The sequence below is a fragment of the Sebastes umbrosus genome, chromosome 3 (genome assembly GCF_015220745.1).
Source record: "Sebastes umbrosus isolate fSebUmb1 chromosome 3, fSebUmb1.pri, whole genome shotgun sequence".
NCBI classification, from domain to species: domain Eukaryota; kingdom Metazoa; phylum Chordata; class Actinopteri; order Perciformes; family Sebastidae; genus Sebastes; species Sebastes umbrosus.
Window position 1 is genome coordinate 37,189,699 of NC_051271.1, and position 20,330 is coordinate 37,210,028.

At 41.4% G+C, this 20,330-nt stretch overlaps 1 protein-coding gene across 1 annotated transcript in view; it reads right to left on the reverse strand.

The window, feature by feature from the left end:
• The window catches only part of sorcs3 (sortilin related VPS10 domain containing receptor 3), a 296,330-nt gene that overhangs the window by 60,172 nt on the left and 215,828 nt on the right, over nucleotides 1-20,330 (reverse strand). The window contains exons 8-12 of the mRNA XM_037764124.1: nucleotides 19,309-19,398; nucleotides 18,683-18,862; nucleotides 8,319-8,465; nucleotides 3,448-3,550; nucleotides 2,179-2,255 (exon numbers count right to left, since the gene is read on the reverse strand). Of these exons, the coding sequence (XP_037620052.1) occupies nucleotides 2,179-2,255; nucleotides 3,448-3,550; nucleotides 8,319-8,465; nucleotides 18,683-18,862; nucleotides 19,309-19,398 (597 nt within the window). The remainder of the gene's footprint in view (nucleotides 1-2,178; nucleotides 2,256-3,447; nucleotides 3,551-8,318; nucleotides 8,466-18,682; nucleotides 18,863-19,308; nucleotides 19,399-20,330) is intronic.

Sequence of the window (20,330 nt, forward strand, 5' to 3'; positions counted from 1 at the left end):
AACAGCATACCCGCAAACTAGCTTATACTTTCCACAATAGTAACCTGGCAATACTTCCAAGGCCAGGAGTTAGCATATCCTTAGCTGGCTACATTATTATATGAGGTATGTAGCCTATTATTCTTTGGAGTTCGCATGTTACGGTTAGGAAAATAAAAATTCAAGACTATCACAACCACCGTGTAATATTCTCACACTGCATGGGAACTGGTCCTGGATGTAACTCGGAGTTTAGGCTAAAAACGTCTGTCCTGCTCTTTATTGGGTGTTGGGAAATGGGAGAAGATGTTATTAAGCCACATATTTGGAGCGTGGAACATATTGTTTGCAAATCCAAACAATAAAGCATGAATCAAACCACTGTGTAACTTGTCCAGTGGCAATATGTTTGTCTATAGTTAGCATATTTTTCCTAATCAAAATAATAGTAGAGCTAACTAGCTCTACATTGCAATACAAAAAGAATGCTCCTCCTTTATTGAGTTCTACATGGAAAATTAACCAATGAGGATACAGACCTGGGAACCGTAGCATTAGCATCAGGCCTTTAGCATCACATCATGTATAAAGCAACTCAAAGAGTTTATGTTAATTAGCTAGCGATAGCTAATTAAATTCACTAACATTTCAGTTAGCAAAAGAAGCCAGCTGCCTTTTTTTCTAGAAATCAAAGACTGTTTGTTGTTTCAAAAACGGTGTTTTTTTTTCTTTCAACGCAGACATTTTGACTTGTCACGGTAGGAAAAGCACAGCTAATACTAATACCACCATCCCAGCATGCACAATACCAGGACCGAGCTAAAGCAGCTTTAATGGAATTCAGCCATCATTCATTCTATTTACACCTGTACTTTTCCCGCTGTGACATGTCAACAAGAAGAAAAGGCCTATTGTATGCTGCACCTTGCTGAAGTGGTATGTTTGACAGGTGTAGCAGCAGTCACTGAGGGGTTGGGGCTTAGCAAAAGTGTCAACTGGGTTGTATAACAAGACACCTTAATAAAATATACATTTGGAAAGCCAGTAACTGTTATGTCAAGATGTCAAACTGTTGTACAAGCCTGTCAGTTTGCTTGGACACTACATGTTATATTAACGTCTTCACATGTGCCTATGCGTAACGTTAACACACATCTTTGGGACTATATCGCTGTACATTGCATTTTATTTTTACACTTTGTACTGTCAAACTTTGTACATTCCTTGGACAATTTTCACATTTCTGCACAAAACTACCACTTCTAAAATGTTCTTTCATTTAACAGCCCGGACACACCAGGAACGTCAGGAGCGCGTGGCGGCTGCGTTACCTGTTGTTTTTTATTTAGGCATCCGTGTTAACAGGTTAGAGCAGCCACACTGCCCGTGTGAGACGCGCATCTCAGCTGCATCTCTTCTAGAGAATAGAGGTCTCGCCTATTTTTGACGCGTGCCACTCACGTCTCACAGCAGCAACAGACAGTGAAAGTGATCTATTGACTATATTAACATCATATCAGCTACATTACTGTAGTTTTGATGTCTTTCTGTAGACTATGTTACGGAGATGAGAAAAAAGTAAAGACTTATTTTTAAATCAATACTTCCTGCTTTCATTTCAAAATAAAAGCCCTCAAGCGTTTTTCCTGTGGACAGAATTCCTTAATTTTTTAACACAAGGCTTTTATTCTCAAATATGTGTCGGACAGTGTTGTAGAACATGCAGTGACTTGGAGAGCTTCATGAATGAATATAGTAAGCAGTTTTAATTGTGGATTATTATTATTATTTACCAAATTACCACACGTTTCTTAACCTTTCTCTGTCTAAAATAAATAAAAAATTATATCTATAATGAATGAAATGGCCATTAAAAGGCAAACTCTATGTAAAAAGAAAGGGCTGACAGCAGCTGACACGCAGCTGAAATGCAGCTGGTGTGAACTCCTGACGCGTGAATTACGCAGCCACCGAGCGCTCCTGACGTTCCTGGTGTGTCCGGGCTGTTATAGTATTTCTTTTTCATATTTTTTTTATCTTCTATTCTATATTTATGTTTCTTGATTTTTAGCACTTGCTTTTTGTTTTTATTATTGTATTTATTTATGCACCAATACACCAAAGCAAATCCATTACATGTAAAAAAAAGTAGTCAATAAAGTGGAACATGATTCTGATTGATCTCGGTGTGAAGCTCACCTGTCTCCAGCTATTGCCCGCGTCAGATGATATGAACATGCCGACGTTGTTGTAAGACAGCTCTGCTCCAATGTTCCCTGCAGTGGAAATGCCAAGAGAATATTATGTGATACAACGAAACTGCAGATCACACAGATAAAGGGGCCATGTGTTTTTAAATACACGCTGCCAATCACACCACGTCTGTAATTAAATCCATTCCTCTGGCTTGATTCCCAGATCAGCTATTGCTTTCTTCCATTCATGTGAATAATACAGGGAGAGACCCTAGGTTAATTCCTATGGATGCCTGCATCATTCAGGCAATGTAATGTGTGAGCTGTGGAGGAGTGAGCGAGTGCATCCTTCGCTCTGGCAAGTTTGCGGCGTTATAACAAAATGCCTCCGAAGCTTTTTTCCCTGCGAGTTGTGCAGCGAGCGAACCGACTTCTTTTCCGTTGATCTGCACCGCTATCTTGGCCACGGCTCAGTAAACAGGCATGTGTTTGATCTGGATGGTGTTTGTCATGTTGGTGAGATGATCTCTGCACCAGCTGACGTCTTAAAAGGCGCAGCGGGCAAAGTGAATCACGGTGCCAAAGCAAAGGCTCGGCCAGCGATACACAGACACACAAAGACACACTGTGCAAGCATAGCGGCGGTGGATGTATGTTTATTCAGCATTCTCACACACCCGAGACAAAACAGACAGATCCGAAGACAAACACACACTCACGTATGAAAGTACACGCACACAACAACAAAAGGAAGACTTTTTTGTTTTGTTTTTGTCTGCTGACGCCACCACCCGGTGCCAACACATCTATTTTGTCATCTCTCTTTCTTTGCTTCAACTCATTCAAATGCTCATACACTTACTCACTTATACATAACACAAACTGTTGCCTTTTTTTCACACAATTGGCTGGGTGACGTGACATCGAGACAGGTGGTCATGTGATCCGCACCATATGTGTCTCTGTGGAAGAATCCTGCAGTGCACTGTGCCCAGTGTAGCTTAAAGAATCACTGAGACAGAAGCTCCAGCGAGAGGGCACGGAAGGGTCACATCGGTGCTGCATTAAGTAGTCTAGTAGCTGAGTGGGTGGATCACGGTGCACTTCCTCATCCCAAAATACCTTGCTTTCATTATATGAAATGCATATTTATGCTTAGTACGTTTTCAAAAGCTTTATCACAAAATAATGCATCACAAACAAGTTGCTATAGTACAAAGTAAGTTGTGTGAAGTGGTTTTACGACACATTTGCATTGAGTCTTTTGTCTCACCCGTGGCAACGATGATCCCTGGTGCAGAGCTCTTGGTGGAGATTGTTCCTGACAAGTAAGGGTTCTCTGATGTCTGCAGTTGGAGATGGAGTGAGCAGAAAGGCTGCAGAAGAAGAAGAAGAAGAAGAGACATGTTGTAGGGGACATATCATGAGTCAGTCCAGTCAGTTTTTTTGTGGGCTGACTGGATCAGAAAACGTGATTCAACAACCCCCAACAAGCCCCTTTGGCTCCCCTTCCTATGTCGCATGCAGGCTCATTAGAATATATCGCCCCCCCCCACCATCTGAGGATCTAACACCCCAGTGTTAATTTTGGCAGCTATTTTAGATTACGTCTTAGTCTTAAAATGAAAATGCTTATTAGTTTTAGTCATTTTTAGCCGACAACAACACAAAACATTTTTGTCCAGTTTTAGTCTGCGAAAAGTCATTACTTTTTACTCAACTTTCAGTCAAATTGTTTTAGCTATTTTTTGTCTTAATCCTGTGTCAAATGTCATATTTAGTCATCAGATTATATTGAACATTTCAGTCAATCTGTTCTAGCCAAAACCAATCAGTTTGTCATTTTATTATTATCTGATGAAAAACACAGGTTGAATGATTAAGAATGCAGCTTCGCAGTTAGTTTGAGTCTTCCTGACTGCGCTAGGTTCCATGGTTGAGAGGAGGTCATGTTGCTCTGGCTCTGGCTCTATCTATTCGGCATGAAGAGGAGGTCGTGTTGCTCTGGCTCTATGTATTCGGCATGGAGAGGAGTTTGTGTTGCTCTTGCTCTATCTATTCGGCGTGAAGAGGAGGTCGTGTTGCTCTGGCTCTATCTAGTCGGCATGAAGAGGAGGTCGTGTTGCTCTGGCTCTATCTATTCGGCGTGAAGAGGAGGTTGTGTTGCTCTGGCTCTATCTATTCGGCATGGAGAGGAGTTTGTGTTGCTCTTGCTCTACCTATCTGGCATGGAGAAGAGGTTGTGTTGCTCTGGCTCTACCTATCTGGCGTGGAGAGGAGGTTGTGTTGCTTGGGCTTTGTCTGTTTGGCGTGGAGAGGCAGTTGTGTTGCTCAGGCTGTATCTGTTTGGCGTGGAGAGGAGGTTGTGTTGCTCTGGCTCTATCTGTTTGGCGACACTGGGAAGCTATTTGACATCCTCCTGGATCCACCTTCTCACATTAGATGTATTATTTGTTGTCATATGGATTGTCTATGTTGTATTTTCATTATGTTGTTACTCTGTACACACGACATCTATTGCATGTCTGTCCATCCTGGAAGGGGGATCCCTCCTCTGTTGCTCTTCCTGAGGTTTCTTCCATTTTTTTTTGGTTAAGTTTTTCCTTATCCGATGAGAGGGTCGTACTGTAAAGGACAGAGGGTGTCGTATCCTGAACTGATCTTAAAGCCCCCTGAGGCAATATACAAATAAAATTGACTTGACTTGACTCATTAATGATGTGCGGTTCAGTCGCACTTACCGGTCCGTTATGAGAGCCAATCCACCCGACCAACATTCAAAAATATGCATTACTCAACCACCTGAACCTGACCTGCAAACCACCAACTTTATGCATTATCATAGCACAATTCAGGACTGCTGAGACAAGAAGGAAAGAGATGGACTGAGAGCCACCGCTGCAGCACAGGGTGTGTGTGTGTGTGTGTGTGTGTGTGTGTGTGTTGGAGACACAGAGAGAGTGACAGAGACAGGGGATGAGATGGTGGAAGGTGCCCAAAAGAGAGATTTTGGTAAAGTTTGTATCTCTTAAACTACATTTTCTTCTCATCTTTTTTCGTCAACAATATTGCATGTTTGATATCGTCACCGTTATTACATTTTCATCACAAACAAAAAGGTAACATCTACAGAGAGACTCAAACATACCAACCCCACATACAAAAAACAAGCTTAAAAAATAAATAAATACATCAAATAAAATAAAATGAAATAAAATAAAATAAAATGAAATGAAATAAATTAAAATGAAATAAAATAAAATAAAAATAATAAAATACAAAATACAAAAATTAAAAATAAGGTTGTTAATGAACATCATTCGTCACAGTTTTAGTTACCAAAATTAACATTGCTCCACCCAAAGCTTGAGAACCACCTTTGCAAAGGTGCACCATATTTCAAGCCAATCAGAGCAGAGCTTTTTCAGGAGGGGGTCTTAAAGAGACAGGGCACTAAAACGGAGCGTTTCAGACAGAGGGTGAATACAGGTATATTCAGACAGACAGGATGAGAAAAATAAAAACATTTTTAACATTAAAGCATGTAAACATGTTCTAGTACAAACCCCAAAATACAATTAGGAACCTGAAAATGAGCATGATATGTCCCCTTTAAGTTAAATGTTAATGTGAAAACTATCACTCATTTGCATATCACTTTGTCTAAGTGGTGATATATTATGTTGAAAAGTAATTACAGTAAAATTGATATAAATTAATCTTATTCTCGCTGTGTAATTGTGAATCATGCAATCCACAATTTCATAGTTCATAATTCACAAATGATAGGGGTCAGAACAAAAATTGTAGAACAAAAACAAACCGTCGCAAAACAAGCCAGATGTATTAGTCTCCCAGAGAGAACCAACTGTGCCTTCATACATTTTTTGCTAATTGCATTTAATCTGTCATTAACACAAAGAGCGATGGAATTTGCATTAAAGTATGAAGCCAAGTCTCCGGGGCATGCACACAACAGAAGACAATTACATTTGTTCACAGAGCAGAAAAAAAAAAAAGTGTCGGCTTTCATCTTTGCAGCAGACAGCGTGTCACTGGTGTAAGGACATCAAGGGCAGTGGGACTGAACAGGGTAATCAAAACGGAATCTACGGCACTAATTAAAATGTCACATGAATGCGCAATCACAGGGAACCTGTAAGCCACACCACACGGCCCCGCAATCACCTCTTAAACAGCACGAAGTCCCCCTAATGTCTCCAACATGATTCCTCCTCACAGTCACCCTGTTAGTTTGAGTTGGAGGGAGGCTGTCTAATGAGGAACGACACGCCGTCAACACATGCCGCGTATCTGGATCTGTCAGCGGAGCACCTGATCTGACTTATTTTTAAAGCAAAAGTGTGTAACATATTGTGGAGGCAATTTCTGTTGAATGAGGACTCAAAAACAAGAGTGTCTTTCTCAGTTTTATTACTTGCAAGTGGGCACGCAACCACCAACATAGGATGTTCAAGGCTGAGAGCACTGAGTCTCTCTGTCCAACACCTATATTGAACACTAATAATAGGTTTATTGCCACAGCAAGTTGCAGTGAGAGACAACATTACCTCTTATATAATTTTATTTTATTGTTTTTTAAATTTTATTTTAAATCAGCTTTTTTCTTTCATGTAGCTTTTTATGATTGGAAGGGTCTGAAGGCACCCTACTAATAGGCACTAGGCACCCTTCTAATAAGGCACCCTACATACAGTGTTTATACATTTTAGGCTATAGGCTATATTAATTGTTAACACATAATTTAATAAATAATTATTAATAATAATAATACATTTTATTTGGTGGCGCCTTTCAGGACTATCAAGGATCTTGCAAAGATACAAATAAGTTTATAATTTACTAATGTTTTCTATAGTTACATGCCATTAAAGCAACAGTGGGCAGAATGCGCTATTATTTTTATTAAAGTTATTTTTATGAGAAATTTTGTGTCCAAACAGCCATGTAGAGATCAGCTGAGGAAATACCAAACACCGCCCACCAGCCGGAGCAAACTTTCTCATTTTACAGAGTCAGATGGCCTTGCAGCTTATTTCCAAGATGGTCAGTGGTAGAACGGTCCGTAGACAGATCAAACAGATGAACTAAAAAGCTAGCAGTTCGAATCCCGAACTGGCACTGGTCCAACGTTTGGACAATGTACCAAATTTGAAGAAATTGGCTCAAGGCGTTCCTGAGATTCACGAGAATGGGACGGACACAAGGTCATAGTGACCTTGACTTTTGACCCCTTGAGCTCCAAAATGTAATCAGTTCATCCTTGAGTGCAAGTGGACATTTGTACGGATGGACAGACAGACGTACGTGCAGACCTAAGATAGACAAATGTGCAGATGGACAACCCAAAAATGTAATGCTGAAAGATTATTATGGAATTTTAGCCCAATAATACCAAAAAATACCCAAAAAGCGTGCACAAGCGCGTGCATCGGTCAAAACAGTGAGGCGACACACGTCAGCTAAAACCAAAATATCACTCTATATTTCACCTGCTTGGCAGTAATGTTAGCTGACCAGACGAAGGTCTCTCCATGAATCACTGCTGATTCTAGTGTTGGCTTTTCCGGCCTCAGCCTCCCGACCGCGGCCGGAGGGAACAGGGAGACACCGGAGTTTTGGTCGGAGACGATAACGTCTCTCTCTGCGGAGCCCCGTCACTTCACAAGACACGGAAAACCTCTGTTGGTCTGGAGGAGCTGCAGCATTTATTTCTGCACAAACCTCCACTGTACATTCACTAGATATTCTCAGAGCTAAACTAACTCTTCTGCAGTGTGGAGTGTGCGCGCATGCACGTGAGAGGTGGAGCGAAAGAGCGAGAACGAGCGCGGTGTGTGAGTGAAGGCAAGCAGGCAGAGGATCAGAGTACAGCAGAGACTCCGGCCCTGGAGACCAAAGCTGCGGTCTCCCCACGTCCTCCGACCGCGGCCAACACTGTGTTACGAGACGGGCTTCACTAGATACAACCAAGAGGTTTTGGTGCTTCCGTGTAGTTTGTGTTGGAGACTGAGTCTGAACAGCGTAGCCACACGAGAGCGCGCATAGGACACCGATCCGGAATGATTTATACGTGTTAGAAGTTACAAACAGTCCCTTTGATGATAATGAGCAGTATCTTACCAGTATGCAGTGAATGTCGTTTCCATCCAGGTCAGCAGCAGGTGCCTGCAGGAGCCTCCACTCCCGGCCTTTATTGTAGGTCATGTAGGTCTTGACCTGGTTGTCTTGCCTCTTGTTAGCAATCAACATGCCTTTGATTCCAGCCACCTGAGAGAGACACAAACACACACACACACACATAACAGGTTGAATCTCATCTTTACCCTCTTAACGCAAAACCAGCAGGGTGCATTTTACTTTTACCTCTCCCCATAACAGTTTAGTTCTCCATTGCAGATGAAAAAACATACCCAGTGCTCTCATCAGAAAGGGGCATATTGTGTATTGAAGCAGCAATCTTCACAATACAAGCTCAGTTAAATGCAAATGGTGTGCTTATCCTTTCTCGGCGCTGCGGCTGACAGTCTCGCAGACACCATCAGCAGAGTTGGCTGCATTATCTTATTCTGTGCTAAGTGCTATCTGTAATTATATCCTCACACATCTCGGCAATCCAGACAGTACAAAATCATGACCGTTGAGAAGTGACACCTTGTCTGTTTTCTCACTGTCAGTCGATTCTCCCCAAACACACACACACATACACACACATTCATATAAAAACATACACACTTCTCTTCCAAAATCCTCCCTGCTAGTTGTCTCTCAGGTTTTATACTTATCCCTCAACCAAACCAAAGCATGGTATGCAATGGAAAGGACAGAGTCACTCCAAGTGGTTGCCATAGTGAGGGGTTTCCATTCCCTCCCTGAAGGGAGCATGTCTGTATAAGTGGCACTAATAGGCAGCGCATTTGACATTGTCATAGAAACATGGCGCTCAGGATGGATGCGGCTAACGAGGGTCCTCACGTCCACAGCCAACCCCACCTGTCAATTATTTATTGCCTCCACCTCCTCTATCGCACGTGCACGCACACATACACACACACACACACACACACACACACACACACACACACCTACTGTACACGCAAACAAGGAGAAGCACGTGTCCCCACCGGCATACATGTCTCTCTATCCATCACTCACACCACCCACACTCTACTTTCTTGACAACGACGTGAAGGACGCAGGCATAGATCTCTATCCTACAGCACAGATTACTCCTAGCAGTGCCAGCACTTAAAGCTAGGGTAAGTTATGCTGAGAAACTAGCAAGAGTACACTAGATTTTTTTTTTAAATGATCTAACTGAAAAACCCAGCCCCAGTGTTGCCAACTCTTTCCCAATGAAAGCAGCTAGCAGCACTAGCTCCAAACGTCATTAAATCTATAGCAAGAAAGTTGCCAAGTCGGCAAAACTGACGGTCCGTTCAGGCCTCCCTCCAAAGCCACTCCCCAAAAAAATATCATTATGAAGGTAACCATATCATAATGAAAGTAAACAACGAACATTGCTGTTATTAGTACTCACAGCTGTCAAGCTAGCAGCTTGTGGAAGACTCCGGTGACACGCAATGAGTGCAATGACAGAGTAACGCGCAGGCCAACCTGTTCTCCCAACTCATCAAATACCGTCGTTTGGTAAGTGACCCTCGGCAATGGAAACCGAAGCATGGAGGGGCCCTTTAGCAACGGTATCTGACGAACCGGGCTTTCAACTAACTCCAATGTAAACCCACCCGTGGCGTTATTCGACGGTCGTAGCAAGTAATAGCGGGCAGGCGGAAGGGGTGGTGGATGGGTCAAACAAACACAAGACTTTCAACCAGGAGACCGCTGTTCATGTCATGTGACTCGTCGGTGAGTCGCTAGTCAGTCAAGTTAACGTCAACCACGACAATTTCCTAAACCTTACTAAGTGGTTCTGTTGCCTAAACCTGACTTCCTGTGAAAACGGAAGTTTATTTTGAATGGACACTATGAACGTAACGAGCACGCCGTCCCCAGTCCGTGAAAAAGTAACACAAGAGGGGTAGCCCATGCATCTTCAATGCCGAGAGGCACGGACCAAGGTGCAGTATTTGACGAGTTGGAAGTGACAATGTGTTGCGCAGGCAGGCAGGTAGTTAGACAGACAGGTAGTCCATCCAGTCATTACATTCGGGCCAAATGAAATGATTGGAAAGGATTATCTGAGTCCTGTGACTTCCACAGATACCAGATTTTGTATTGATTATTGTCGGAATGTAATGAGAATTTCAACAAATATAACAAAAAAATGTATTGAACAGCACTACCAACCCTATGTTTAAGGAATACTCCCACATTTTGAGAAATTATTATTTGCCTCCTGTGCAATGACATTTTAAATGAAAAGTATGTAATCTGTTGGCAGAAATGGAATATAATATTAATAAGTATGTTTTTTCTATAGTGTATTATCACTTGAAAATATGAATCGTTGTGTTTTTGTTATTTTGGAATGAGCCCTTTATAACTACGCAGAGCCGGTCGCCATGCAAACCAAACATTTGCTCTAGATAGGGGTCATTCGCATTTTCATATTTTCACGCCCCGCCACCGTAATTCTCCTTCACGTTCGGCACACGGGAGAAGTTCAATAAGGTCTCAGTTGGTTGCAATCTGCAACCTCGCCGTTAAACGCCACCAGATGTCCTACTGTACACACTGCACCTTTAACGCAGTCCTGCCATGTGCTGAATGCCGAGTGTGTAGAAATGAAAAAGGAGGATAAAGCATGAAGATTGTACCCGCAGAAAGAACACCTGGCTGGTTTAAATAATCTCTGCTAGCATCAATGAAGCACGAGTCATAACTCTGACCATAATGTACGAGTGCTGAACAGTGAAAATTCTTACATTTAATATTTTATATTCAATGTTTTCCCACACAGCCTATTTCGAGGCAGAGGATGACCTCTGAAACTCAGTTCAGATCTACTACCAGCACACATCTCTTTATGCTTCGACTCTATACAGCACTGGACTCTGTCGACTTAGTCCTATTATCATACAATAGGGAATTCTTAAATAGCACAGAAGGGGGCGACTCGATGGGTCAGCATTTACTGTACATGGAAGCCCTGACCCTTTGTTTTGCATTTCAAGCAAATCTAAATAAAACTCATATACCCATATATATATACTGGAAAAACAAAGTTTGGAAACTTGTGTTTGGTGGATTATTTCTCTGTTGTTACAATGCTAATTGGCATTGTATTTTACATCGTTGGAAAGCCTGTTTATTGACCTTCGCAATGATGTCCAACTTGTAAGGATCATGCATTTGTGTGATGAGCAGCACAGCTGATTATGTGGGTAGCGCCCAAGAAATATTTGCCAAAATGCTCTGCCAATGGTAAACAGTGTATTCTCATAAGGCTACCAGGAAGCCTGCAATGACTGCCCTTCACCGTCAGGCCCGTTTGCGCTGGTGTCGACAACACAGACAATGGAACCTAAACATTGTGGGGGAATGTCATGTTCAGTGATGAGTCCAGGTTTTGTCTGCGAAAGTTGGATGGCAGGGTCAAAGTATGGAGACGACGTGGAGAACGCTATGCTGTGCGCTCATCCCACAAATGCATGATCCTTACAAGTTGGACATCATTGCGAAGGTAAATAAACAGGCTTTCCAACGATGTAAAATACAATGACCATTAGCATTGTAACAACAGAGAAATAATCCACCAAACACAAGTTTCCGAACTTTGTTTTTCCAGTTTATATGAAAACTGAAATGCAACTGTTGCAGTTTATTGCATCATCGGATACCACTGTAGATCAAATGTATCTGTGAAGCAGTGTTCCCAAAACTAATTCCTATTATTCTCAAATCAATTGATCCATCAGTTCTTTTCTACATTGTGTTTGCATAGCTTGGTTTTAGTTTTAGAAGGTTGTGTGGAATTAGACAATTTATTGGTATGGGTTCATTGTCAAGATCCCCAAAGTGTGTCATTTTTTTTTTATAATGCATTAGCCCTTATTTATTAAAGGGACTATTTGTAACTTTGTACGTGCATAAATGTAGCGGGTCGTCACACATGCGCGCTCGCATATGCGCGTTCGCGTGTAGCCGCTGTACCCTCCTCCTCTGCCTGCTCGCCTTCACTCAGACAGCTCAGCTCGTTCCACCTCTAGACGTGAACGCGCGTTCACTACACACTGCAGAAGAGTTAGTGTAGCTCTGAGAATATCTAGTGAATGCACAGGGGACGTTTGTGCAGAAATAACTGCTGCAGCTCCTCCAGACCAACAGAGGTTTTCCGTGTCTTGTGAAGTGACGGAGCTCTACAGAGATTTACATTGTCTTCTCGTTACCGACCGGGTGCCGGTGTCTCCTCTGCTCTCTCCGGCTGCGGGCGGAGAGAGCAGGGAGACACGCTGCAGAGCCTCGCTGCTTCAGCCTGCACTGAGGCAGGAAAAGCCAACACTAGGATCAGATCTAAATCATGTTCATGGAGAGACCTTCGTCTGGTCAGCTAACATTACTGCCAAGCAGCTGAAATATAGAGTGATATTGTGGTTTTAGCTGACTTGTGTCGCCTCACTGTTTTGAGTGATGCTCGTTCAGGTATATTGAGAGCGAGCAAGCGCGAGCCCGACGCTGACTTTCGTTGATTTCACGGCCACAGGTGTCGCTGTTAAGAAGCATTTCTGAAAGTTACAAATAGTCCCTTTAAGGGATTTTTACTCTTAACCATGAGCTTGGTATTATAATTGTTTTATGCTACATCCTACTCAAAGCATATTTTTTTCCCTTTTTGTAATGATTTATTTCCTTCTTATAGAGCCCGAATGGGTGGAAGGGGCTCCAGAAATGCTTCTTTCAATTTGCTTTTTGTCAGACCAAGAGACCAAAACCCAAAGCTATTCAATCTTTAATGAATAAGTTTAAAAAGCTGGAACAAGAGAATAATTGGGATTTTTGTTTGATAAATGACCCAACTCATTAATCAATTATCAGAATTGTTATATTTCATTATATATAATGAATTAACTGTGTATATTTGAGCTCTACTTTGCACTTAAAGCTGCAGTGCATAGAATTGCAGCAAATATGATAAAAAAAGTTAATTTTATAAAACACTATATCCTCACAGTAGTGCATGAGACAGGTAATGAAATAAATCATGTTCCTCTGGTGCTCCTAATGTCATCTGCAAGATTTCACAGACCGGAGGAAAACAAGCAGTCAGAGCTGATCTGGAGTCTGCCGTCCAGCTGTCGTCTATGAAAGACAAAGCGGTCAAACTAGGCAGCGCTGATCAAATATGAATCAATATTCTGTTCCTGTAATGCCTATTTCTCACCTCAAATGTCTTCAGAAACATCTTGTAGTGTACTGTTTAGCTGTAAAATTAGAAAGTTTATGACCAGGCAGCCATGTTGAGATCAGTTGAGGAAATACCAAGCACCGCCCACCAGCCGGAGCACAGCCAATAGGAACTCTCTCTCTCTCTGATATGACCTGTGATTGGTCAAAGTCTCCCGTCACGGTCTAGATTTTGTAAAGCCTGAAAACAGAGCCATGAGGAGGTGCAGAAGTCTAGTTTTCTCTCAGAATACTTGAATTACAATATGCTGAAAGAATATTATGGAATTTTTGCCCAATTATGCCAAAAATATACTGCCTACTGCCACTTTAATTGCATTAACTGATGAGCTGGTAGCATACAGTTAGTTTATCAGTTTTTTTTTTATTCATTTTTTTTTTTTTTTAAATGAAAACAGCTGTCTGTGAGACCAGTGTTTGCTGAGCGTCAAACCAAAACAATGAGATAAATGATGCTAAGAGAGATTAAAAAAGGTCTATAAAGCTGAAAGGAACTACAGACAGGGGTGATAATTATTTTCACCACAATTGACCCCATTTACATTCCACATAATAACTTGACCATAATAACCATTGTTAATGTTAAAATATAGACTTGCGCAGCTCTAAACTTATTCCGAATTCTACAGAATGCCACTGCAAGTTTCACTTTAAAAACTGACACTGTTTTGAAATAATGGGGCCTTCAAATGGGATCGTGTTTACCGCGTTTATGAGAAGAGTCCATATGAACGCCCCCCCTCTTGTGGTATTCACAACCTCGTAAGTGGAAAGTTTCTGAAAACTCAGAGTTCACGAGTTGTGACCTGTTTGTTGACGGAAATGGCGATGGAAGTTCATATTTTGGTGCATAATAAGAATATATTGTAATTTTAGTCGTATATTGTTTTTCATCGTACTTTTATAATAGGTCTGAGGAAAATGTTGGTATTCCCAACTGCCTCATCTTTTTCTTCTGTCATACCTTTGCATTTACTGCATTATGTTACCTACTTGCTAGCTTGCTAAATCTTTAGCCTCTGTGGCTTCTAGACGCCGACAGCAACGTTAACATTGCCGTTGCTTAGCAGCGGTGTTCTCATGACTTAACCACTTGAACGCCAAGCATATCGTGTACACGACTTCCCGTGTTGTAAACACCAGCTCGCAAGTTTCAATTGAAGGCACCATAAATCTAAACAGACACCACATCAATGTCTTCCATCCATCAGCTTGGTGCTATTGTTGTGTTAACCAGGTTTTCTTTTTAAGACTTTCTGATTTTCATGAAACTGAATGATCACATGAGATGAGAAGGGCCCCTACCATAGACTATAAGAAGTGAACGTATACTGTCACCGTGGCTGCCGTTCTGAGGCCTTGAGTTTGGCATTTTGGCTGTCGCTAATTTGGTCTATTTGACTCTAAATGGGACTATAATTTACTAAATGAACTTCACGCTGTATTGAAGAAGCGATTGAGACCATAAACTCATGTTTACAATGTTTACTGAGGTAATAAATCAAGTGAGAAGTATAGGCTCATTTTCTCATAGATTTTTATACAATCAGACTTCTTTTTTGCAACCAGAGGAGTCGCCCCATGCTGGCTATTAGAAAAAAAATGCAGGTTTAAAGGTCCCATATCACACAAATTTTCATGTTCATACTTGTATTTTGTGTTTCTATTAGAACATGTTTACATGCTGTAATGTTAAAAAAAACCTTTATATTCCTCATACTGTCTGCTCGAATATACCTGTATTTACCCTCTGTCTGAAATGCTCCGTTTACTTCCTGTCAGCTGATGTCACTCATGTACACTGCAACCAGGAATAAATTGGGACACATTTAGAAGGTTTATGTTTAAAACCGTGTAATGGTCTAAATATTGTAGATTTTTGACATCACAAATGGACAGAAATCCTAACGGCTTGTTTCAAACGCACAATTTCTGAATACGAGCTGTGTGTTTTTCTCTGTATATTGAGCGCTTCGATACTCTCACAGTATTTATAAAGCACTTAAACCTGCTTTATAATATAAAAGACATGCAAATCGTACTTTTTACAATATGGGACCATTAAGGCACTTCCACTATGGCTTCACTTTTCAAACATGGCTGCCGATCTGAAAACGCTGTTATCCAGTAAGATGGAGCATCTTTTTTTAACAACAGAGAATCAGCAGTTATTTAATGTGAAGCAATTTAGCATCTTCCAACGATATATTATATGGCTCATTTGTTGAATCACAGCCTTGTGAGTTTAAGAGTGCTGGCAGGAAAAAAAACACAAACATGAGGGGCCACATCATAATAAGTATCACCATTATCCAGATCATCTAATACTCTTCAATGACAACAATCCCCTTCATGTCTTCAATCAATCATTCAGAGCTGTTTATAGCGACGCCAGAGAGAGAAAGAGAGAGAGAGAGAGAGAGAGAGAGAGAGAGAGAGAGAGATAATGATTTTTGATACAGTGAACCCAAGACAATCAGAGTGATAATTGTCGGAGAGCCACCTGCTAAAGCACCTCTCAGATTGAAGGGAGGTTTAGCGGGTGATGTAGAGCCCCGATGTCAACAGAAAAATTAGCTTGCACAACAAAGGCTCATGATTACAGAATGTGCCCTTATCCAATCTGATTGACAATAAAACAATCCTTCTAATTTAGGAGATAATTGTGCAATTTTATGTTTGGAAATAGCATAATTTATTTTAGGGGAGGAGGATGCAGCGAGAAAAAGAGGCCCCTCTGGGTGGGAAGAGACATGACTTCCAAGTGGAAGAACAAAACAACTTTCACATACTTTGCTGTCTCCCCCTCTGGTCTGACTGGAGCTGTGTCTTCTCTCTGGAACATTAGGTCCGTGAAGTGCAGTTTGTCAGGGTCTAACAGCAATAAATGGGATGAGGTCCATAGCATATATCTCATCCTGTGTAATGGGTCTGATTTATCAGAGACAGCGGTGCATCATCTATCTGTTGTTTAGGTTCCTGATCAAGAGCGGAGCTGTGACCGCGTGACAAATGTAATTAAAACGCCTTATCATCTCATGCTGCACGCTGAAATACTTTTTACTGCTGCATGGTAATAGGAGCTGCCACACACACCACATACCGTGCAGGAGAGAGGTAATGGCATTGTTAATTACCACACTGCTGCCACCACTGCTGGCCAATATCTCACTTCCTTCACTCTCTCAGCCACACCTGCCAGTGTAGGAGTGATAAACTGGGTTCAGCAGGGAGTGGAGAAGGAGGGGAAATCTACTTTCCTGCTATGAATGCTAATGCAAACACATACAGTGGCTAGCCGGTAAGCTAACAAGTCCAGAGGTGCATGGCAGTGAGCCCCATTAAGCATGCTCTTTATACAGCGTATGTCTGCTGTCAGGAAGATGGACGACGACAGCCTGTAATGCAAATGTATGCATGTAAGACAAGTCTGTGTATGTAACACAAACAAACCAAACTAATCGACTGTAGTTACTGTTTTTTTAACTAGCTGTGGCTAAGTCATCAACCTATAACTTAAAGCTGTACTGACCACTATATTTAATGTTAACAGACGGTACACTACCTGCAGGACTAGGCGATTAACCAGTGGATCTAGAGGAGCATTTAGCAACTTAAAAGACAGTTGAAATGAATATTAGACCCAGTTAATCAGGTTGCCAGAAACATAACTGCAAATGTTATATGTATGTTGTCATATCCCAAGCCACCCTCACCCAAAATGCGTCCGTAAAGGTTGTCTGTGCGAGCAGAAATTACGACCCATATTTACGTTTGTTGTTAGGCAGCGAACTCTAGTGGACGTAAGTAATTGTGACAGGGAGGGAGGAGGTCATGGTGTCCCATGTAAAACCAAAAATCAATGCACTTTATTATTGTACGTAACCACATCACGTACGACATAACAAACGTAACAAAATAACTTATTTCAACCCAAACCATGGTCTTTTCCTAAACCTAGCCAAGGTGTTTTGTTGTCTATACATAATCAAGCACCGTTTCACAACAAGTTGTTTAAAACTGAGACCATTTCACAACGTTAAATAGAATGGTCATGTGTTAAAAAACTGCCACCGTGCGACCGTTAAATGGAACGGTCATCTATGTGGTTTTGGAGCCATTGGCAAACGACCCATTTGTTGTTTAGGTACAAGGACTTGCTGCATAAGGACAACCGAGAAACACCATAGAAAAAGCCATGCTGTAATTTGATATCAAAACATTTTTAAATTTGGAGATTTCTGCAAGAATTTCATTTTTTGGCGATTAGATGGTGAGCACTTCTGTTCAGGAAACTGCCCAGAAACACTCTTATTGTCAATCTAGCTAGAAAAGCCATCCATCCTCTGAATGCTCTAGGTCTCTAGTTCGTGGCTAGTTTCACAACGCTGTGATTATCCTAGAGGTCACCACAAGTCATTTTTGCAGAAAGGTCAAGTTTCAAAAAAGAGGTTCAAAACATATCCAAATGTCAAAAGATTTGATCCCAAATCACAGCATGGCTTTTTCTATGGTGTTCCTCAAGGTCTTGGTATCTTAGTTGGTATTTTGGAGAGATTATTGATCATTTGTATCAATTCTTGTGTGGTAAAAAATGGTTAAATTTAGCACCAAATCTGTGTAACAAATGGTATCAAAACCAAAAATTGCTGCAACAACTTATGAGACATAATAGAGCATGGGAATTTCTGATTTATGACTAGAACAACTTGACACAAAGTGCTGAGCTGCATCTCAAATTAATCTTCAGGTTCCCAGCTTTCAGATGATGTACACCACTTCTATATGACATCTAGTATTGACTATTTATCTGCCCCTGAACATCCCCTTGTTGTTGAATTGATGGGTCACTGGTATCGATTGCTGCACCCTACTGTATGGTCATTTTGTGCAATGGGACATACAAATCTCAATGTATTGCACGTTTAACCAGAAGCAATCAGAAAAAAACAAAACAAAACCTTTTGCTCCACCGTTTGTGTGTTGCCACCTGCATGTGCCTGTACTTTATGGCAGATCTTAAGAAATAATAGTCCCTGTAGCTTCCCATAGATTCAATCAATGAAAAACTCACTGTATGAATCCCCCCCCCGGGTGACCAATTTATTTTAGGTGTCTACCTCGTACAGATCCAGCATCTGGTTCCCTCCGATGCCTCTAGTGGTCTTGACATTTTCCATGGCCAAGGTGAAGTAGATCCCTCTGGTGTCGGACAAGTAGAGGTTATAGGTGTCGTTCTGGTTCCACTCCTGCACCGCCGCAAATACCTGCTTCTCATCAGTGCTGACGATGTGTAAATCCTATCAGGGAGCGGGGAGAGATTGAGAGGAGTTATGAGTGGAAGCGGAGAGGTGACGGATTAGAACACGCTGACCCCGTGGGACTGGTCATGAGATCAATGCTGTGGCCTGAATATAAATGGTCGACGACATACTGTAATCTATTGAGGCTCACTCTGAGTGTGGCGCCACGACTGAAAGTATGACTTTAAAGGGACATCAATGCCAGCTTCTAAAGGGAAAACAAACTGAAAAAAGGTGGTGACACGCCTGTGGCTTAACACATTTTTGAACCGATCTACATAAATTTCACCGTTGTGACAACATCAAATTCAGAAGCTTTCAGCAATAGGAATGGGAATACTTAATTGAGTCTATGATTAATTGACTCTGTGACAGTCTGAAATTAGAACAGATTTCAATGAGTCAGGAGTAAAAATAATATTTAAAAAATGTCTGCAACTTACCTTAGGCAGGGAATATTTGGGTAGTTTGATTTGTATAAATGAGTCTCTCTTGTAGGACACGTAATAGGTGGCTCGCCCTGATGTGGGAACCTACAACACAAAGAACAATTCTTGTTATGCTTTCAATATTACATACAATGTTTCCCTCAATAGACAACAGGGGCAGCTTAAAAAAATGTTGGCATTGTACGTTTCTGCAAACAACGGGATATGTTAAACGTTGATGTTTCTGAACGAAAAATATGATTCTTCAATACGTTTCGTATCAGCCTTGTATCGCGCTTGCAGAAACTATTGGTTAAGTTTAGCTGACAAAACTACTTGGTTAAGGTTCATAAAAATAAATCATGCTTTGTGTCGAAATAATAACGTAACGTAAGGTAATAACGTAACGTAAGGTAACAACGTAAGTTACAACGTGACGCAACAACGTGACGCAACACAAGGTGACGTAACAAGGTGACGCAACAAGGTGACACAACAACGTGACGCAACAACTTGACGCAACACAAGGTGACGTAACAAGGTGACGTTACAAGGTGGCGTAACAAGGTGGCGTAACAAGGTGGCGTAACAAGGTGGCGTAACGTAACAACATTGTGTAATGTAACAAGGTAACAAGATAACAAGGTAACAAGGAAACAACATAACAAGGTAACAAGGTAACAAGGTAACATCACAACCGTTACAATGTAACAACCGTGAATAAATAACAATCACCTTGCATAATGTTACGTAACAACCATAACAACCGTAACAACGTTGGCTAACAAGTGTAAAGTCAACATTGACTTTTGGTTTCACACGGATTAGCTGTGTCCTTGGTGAAGGTCCTGTGTTTGTTTGACCCATCCACCACCCCTCCCACCCTTAATGGTCTTTCTCACTTTTTATACTACACTCGTTATTATACTACGTAACTTTCAATAACTGAAATGCGATACACTACGTCACTTGCTCTGCTTGTTGCTGTTTGTACTACTTTACCTGCTCTGACTGAATGCAAACATGTCCACATTCAA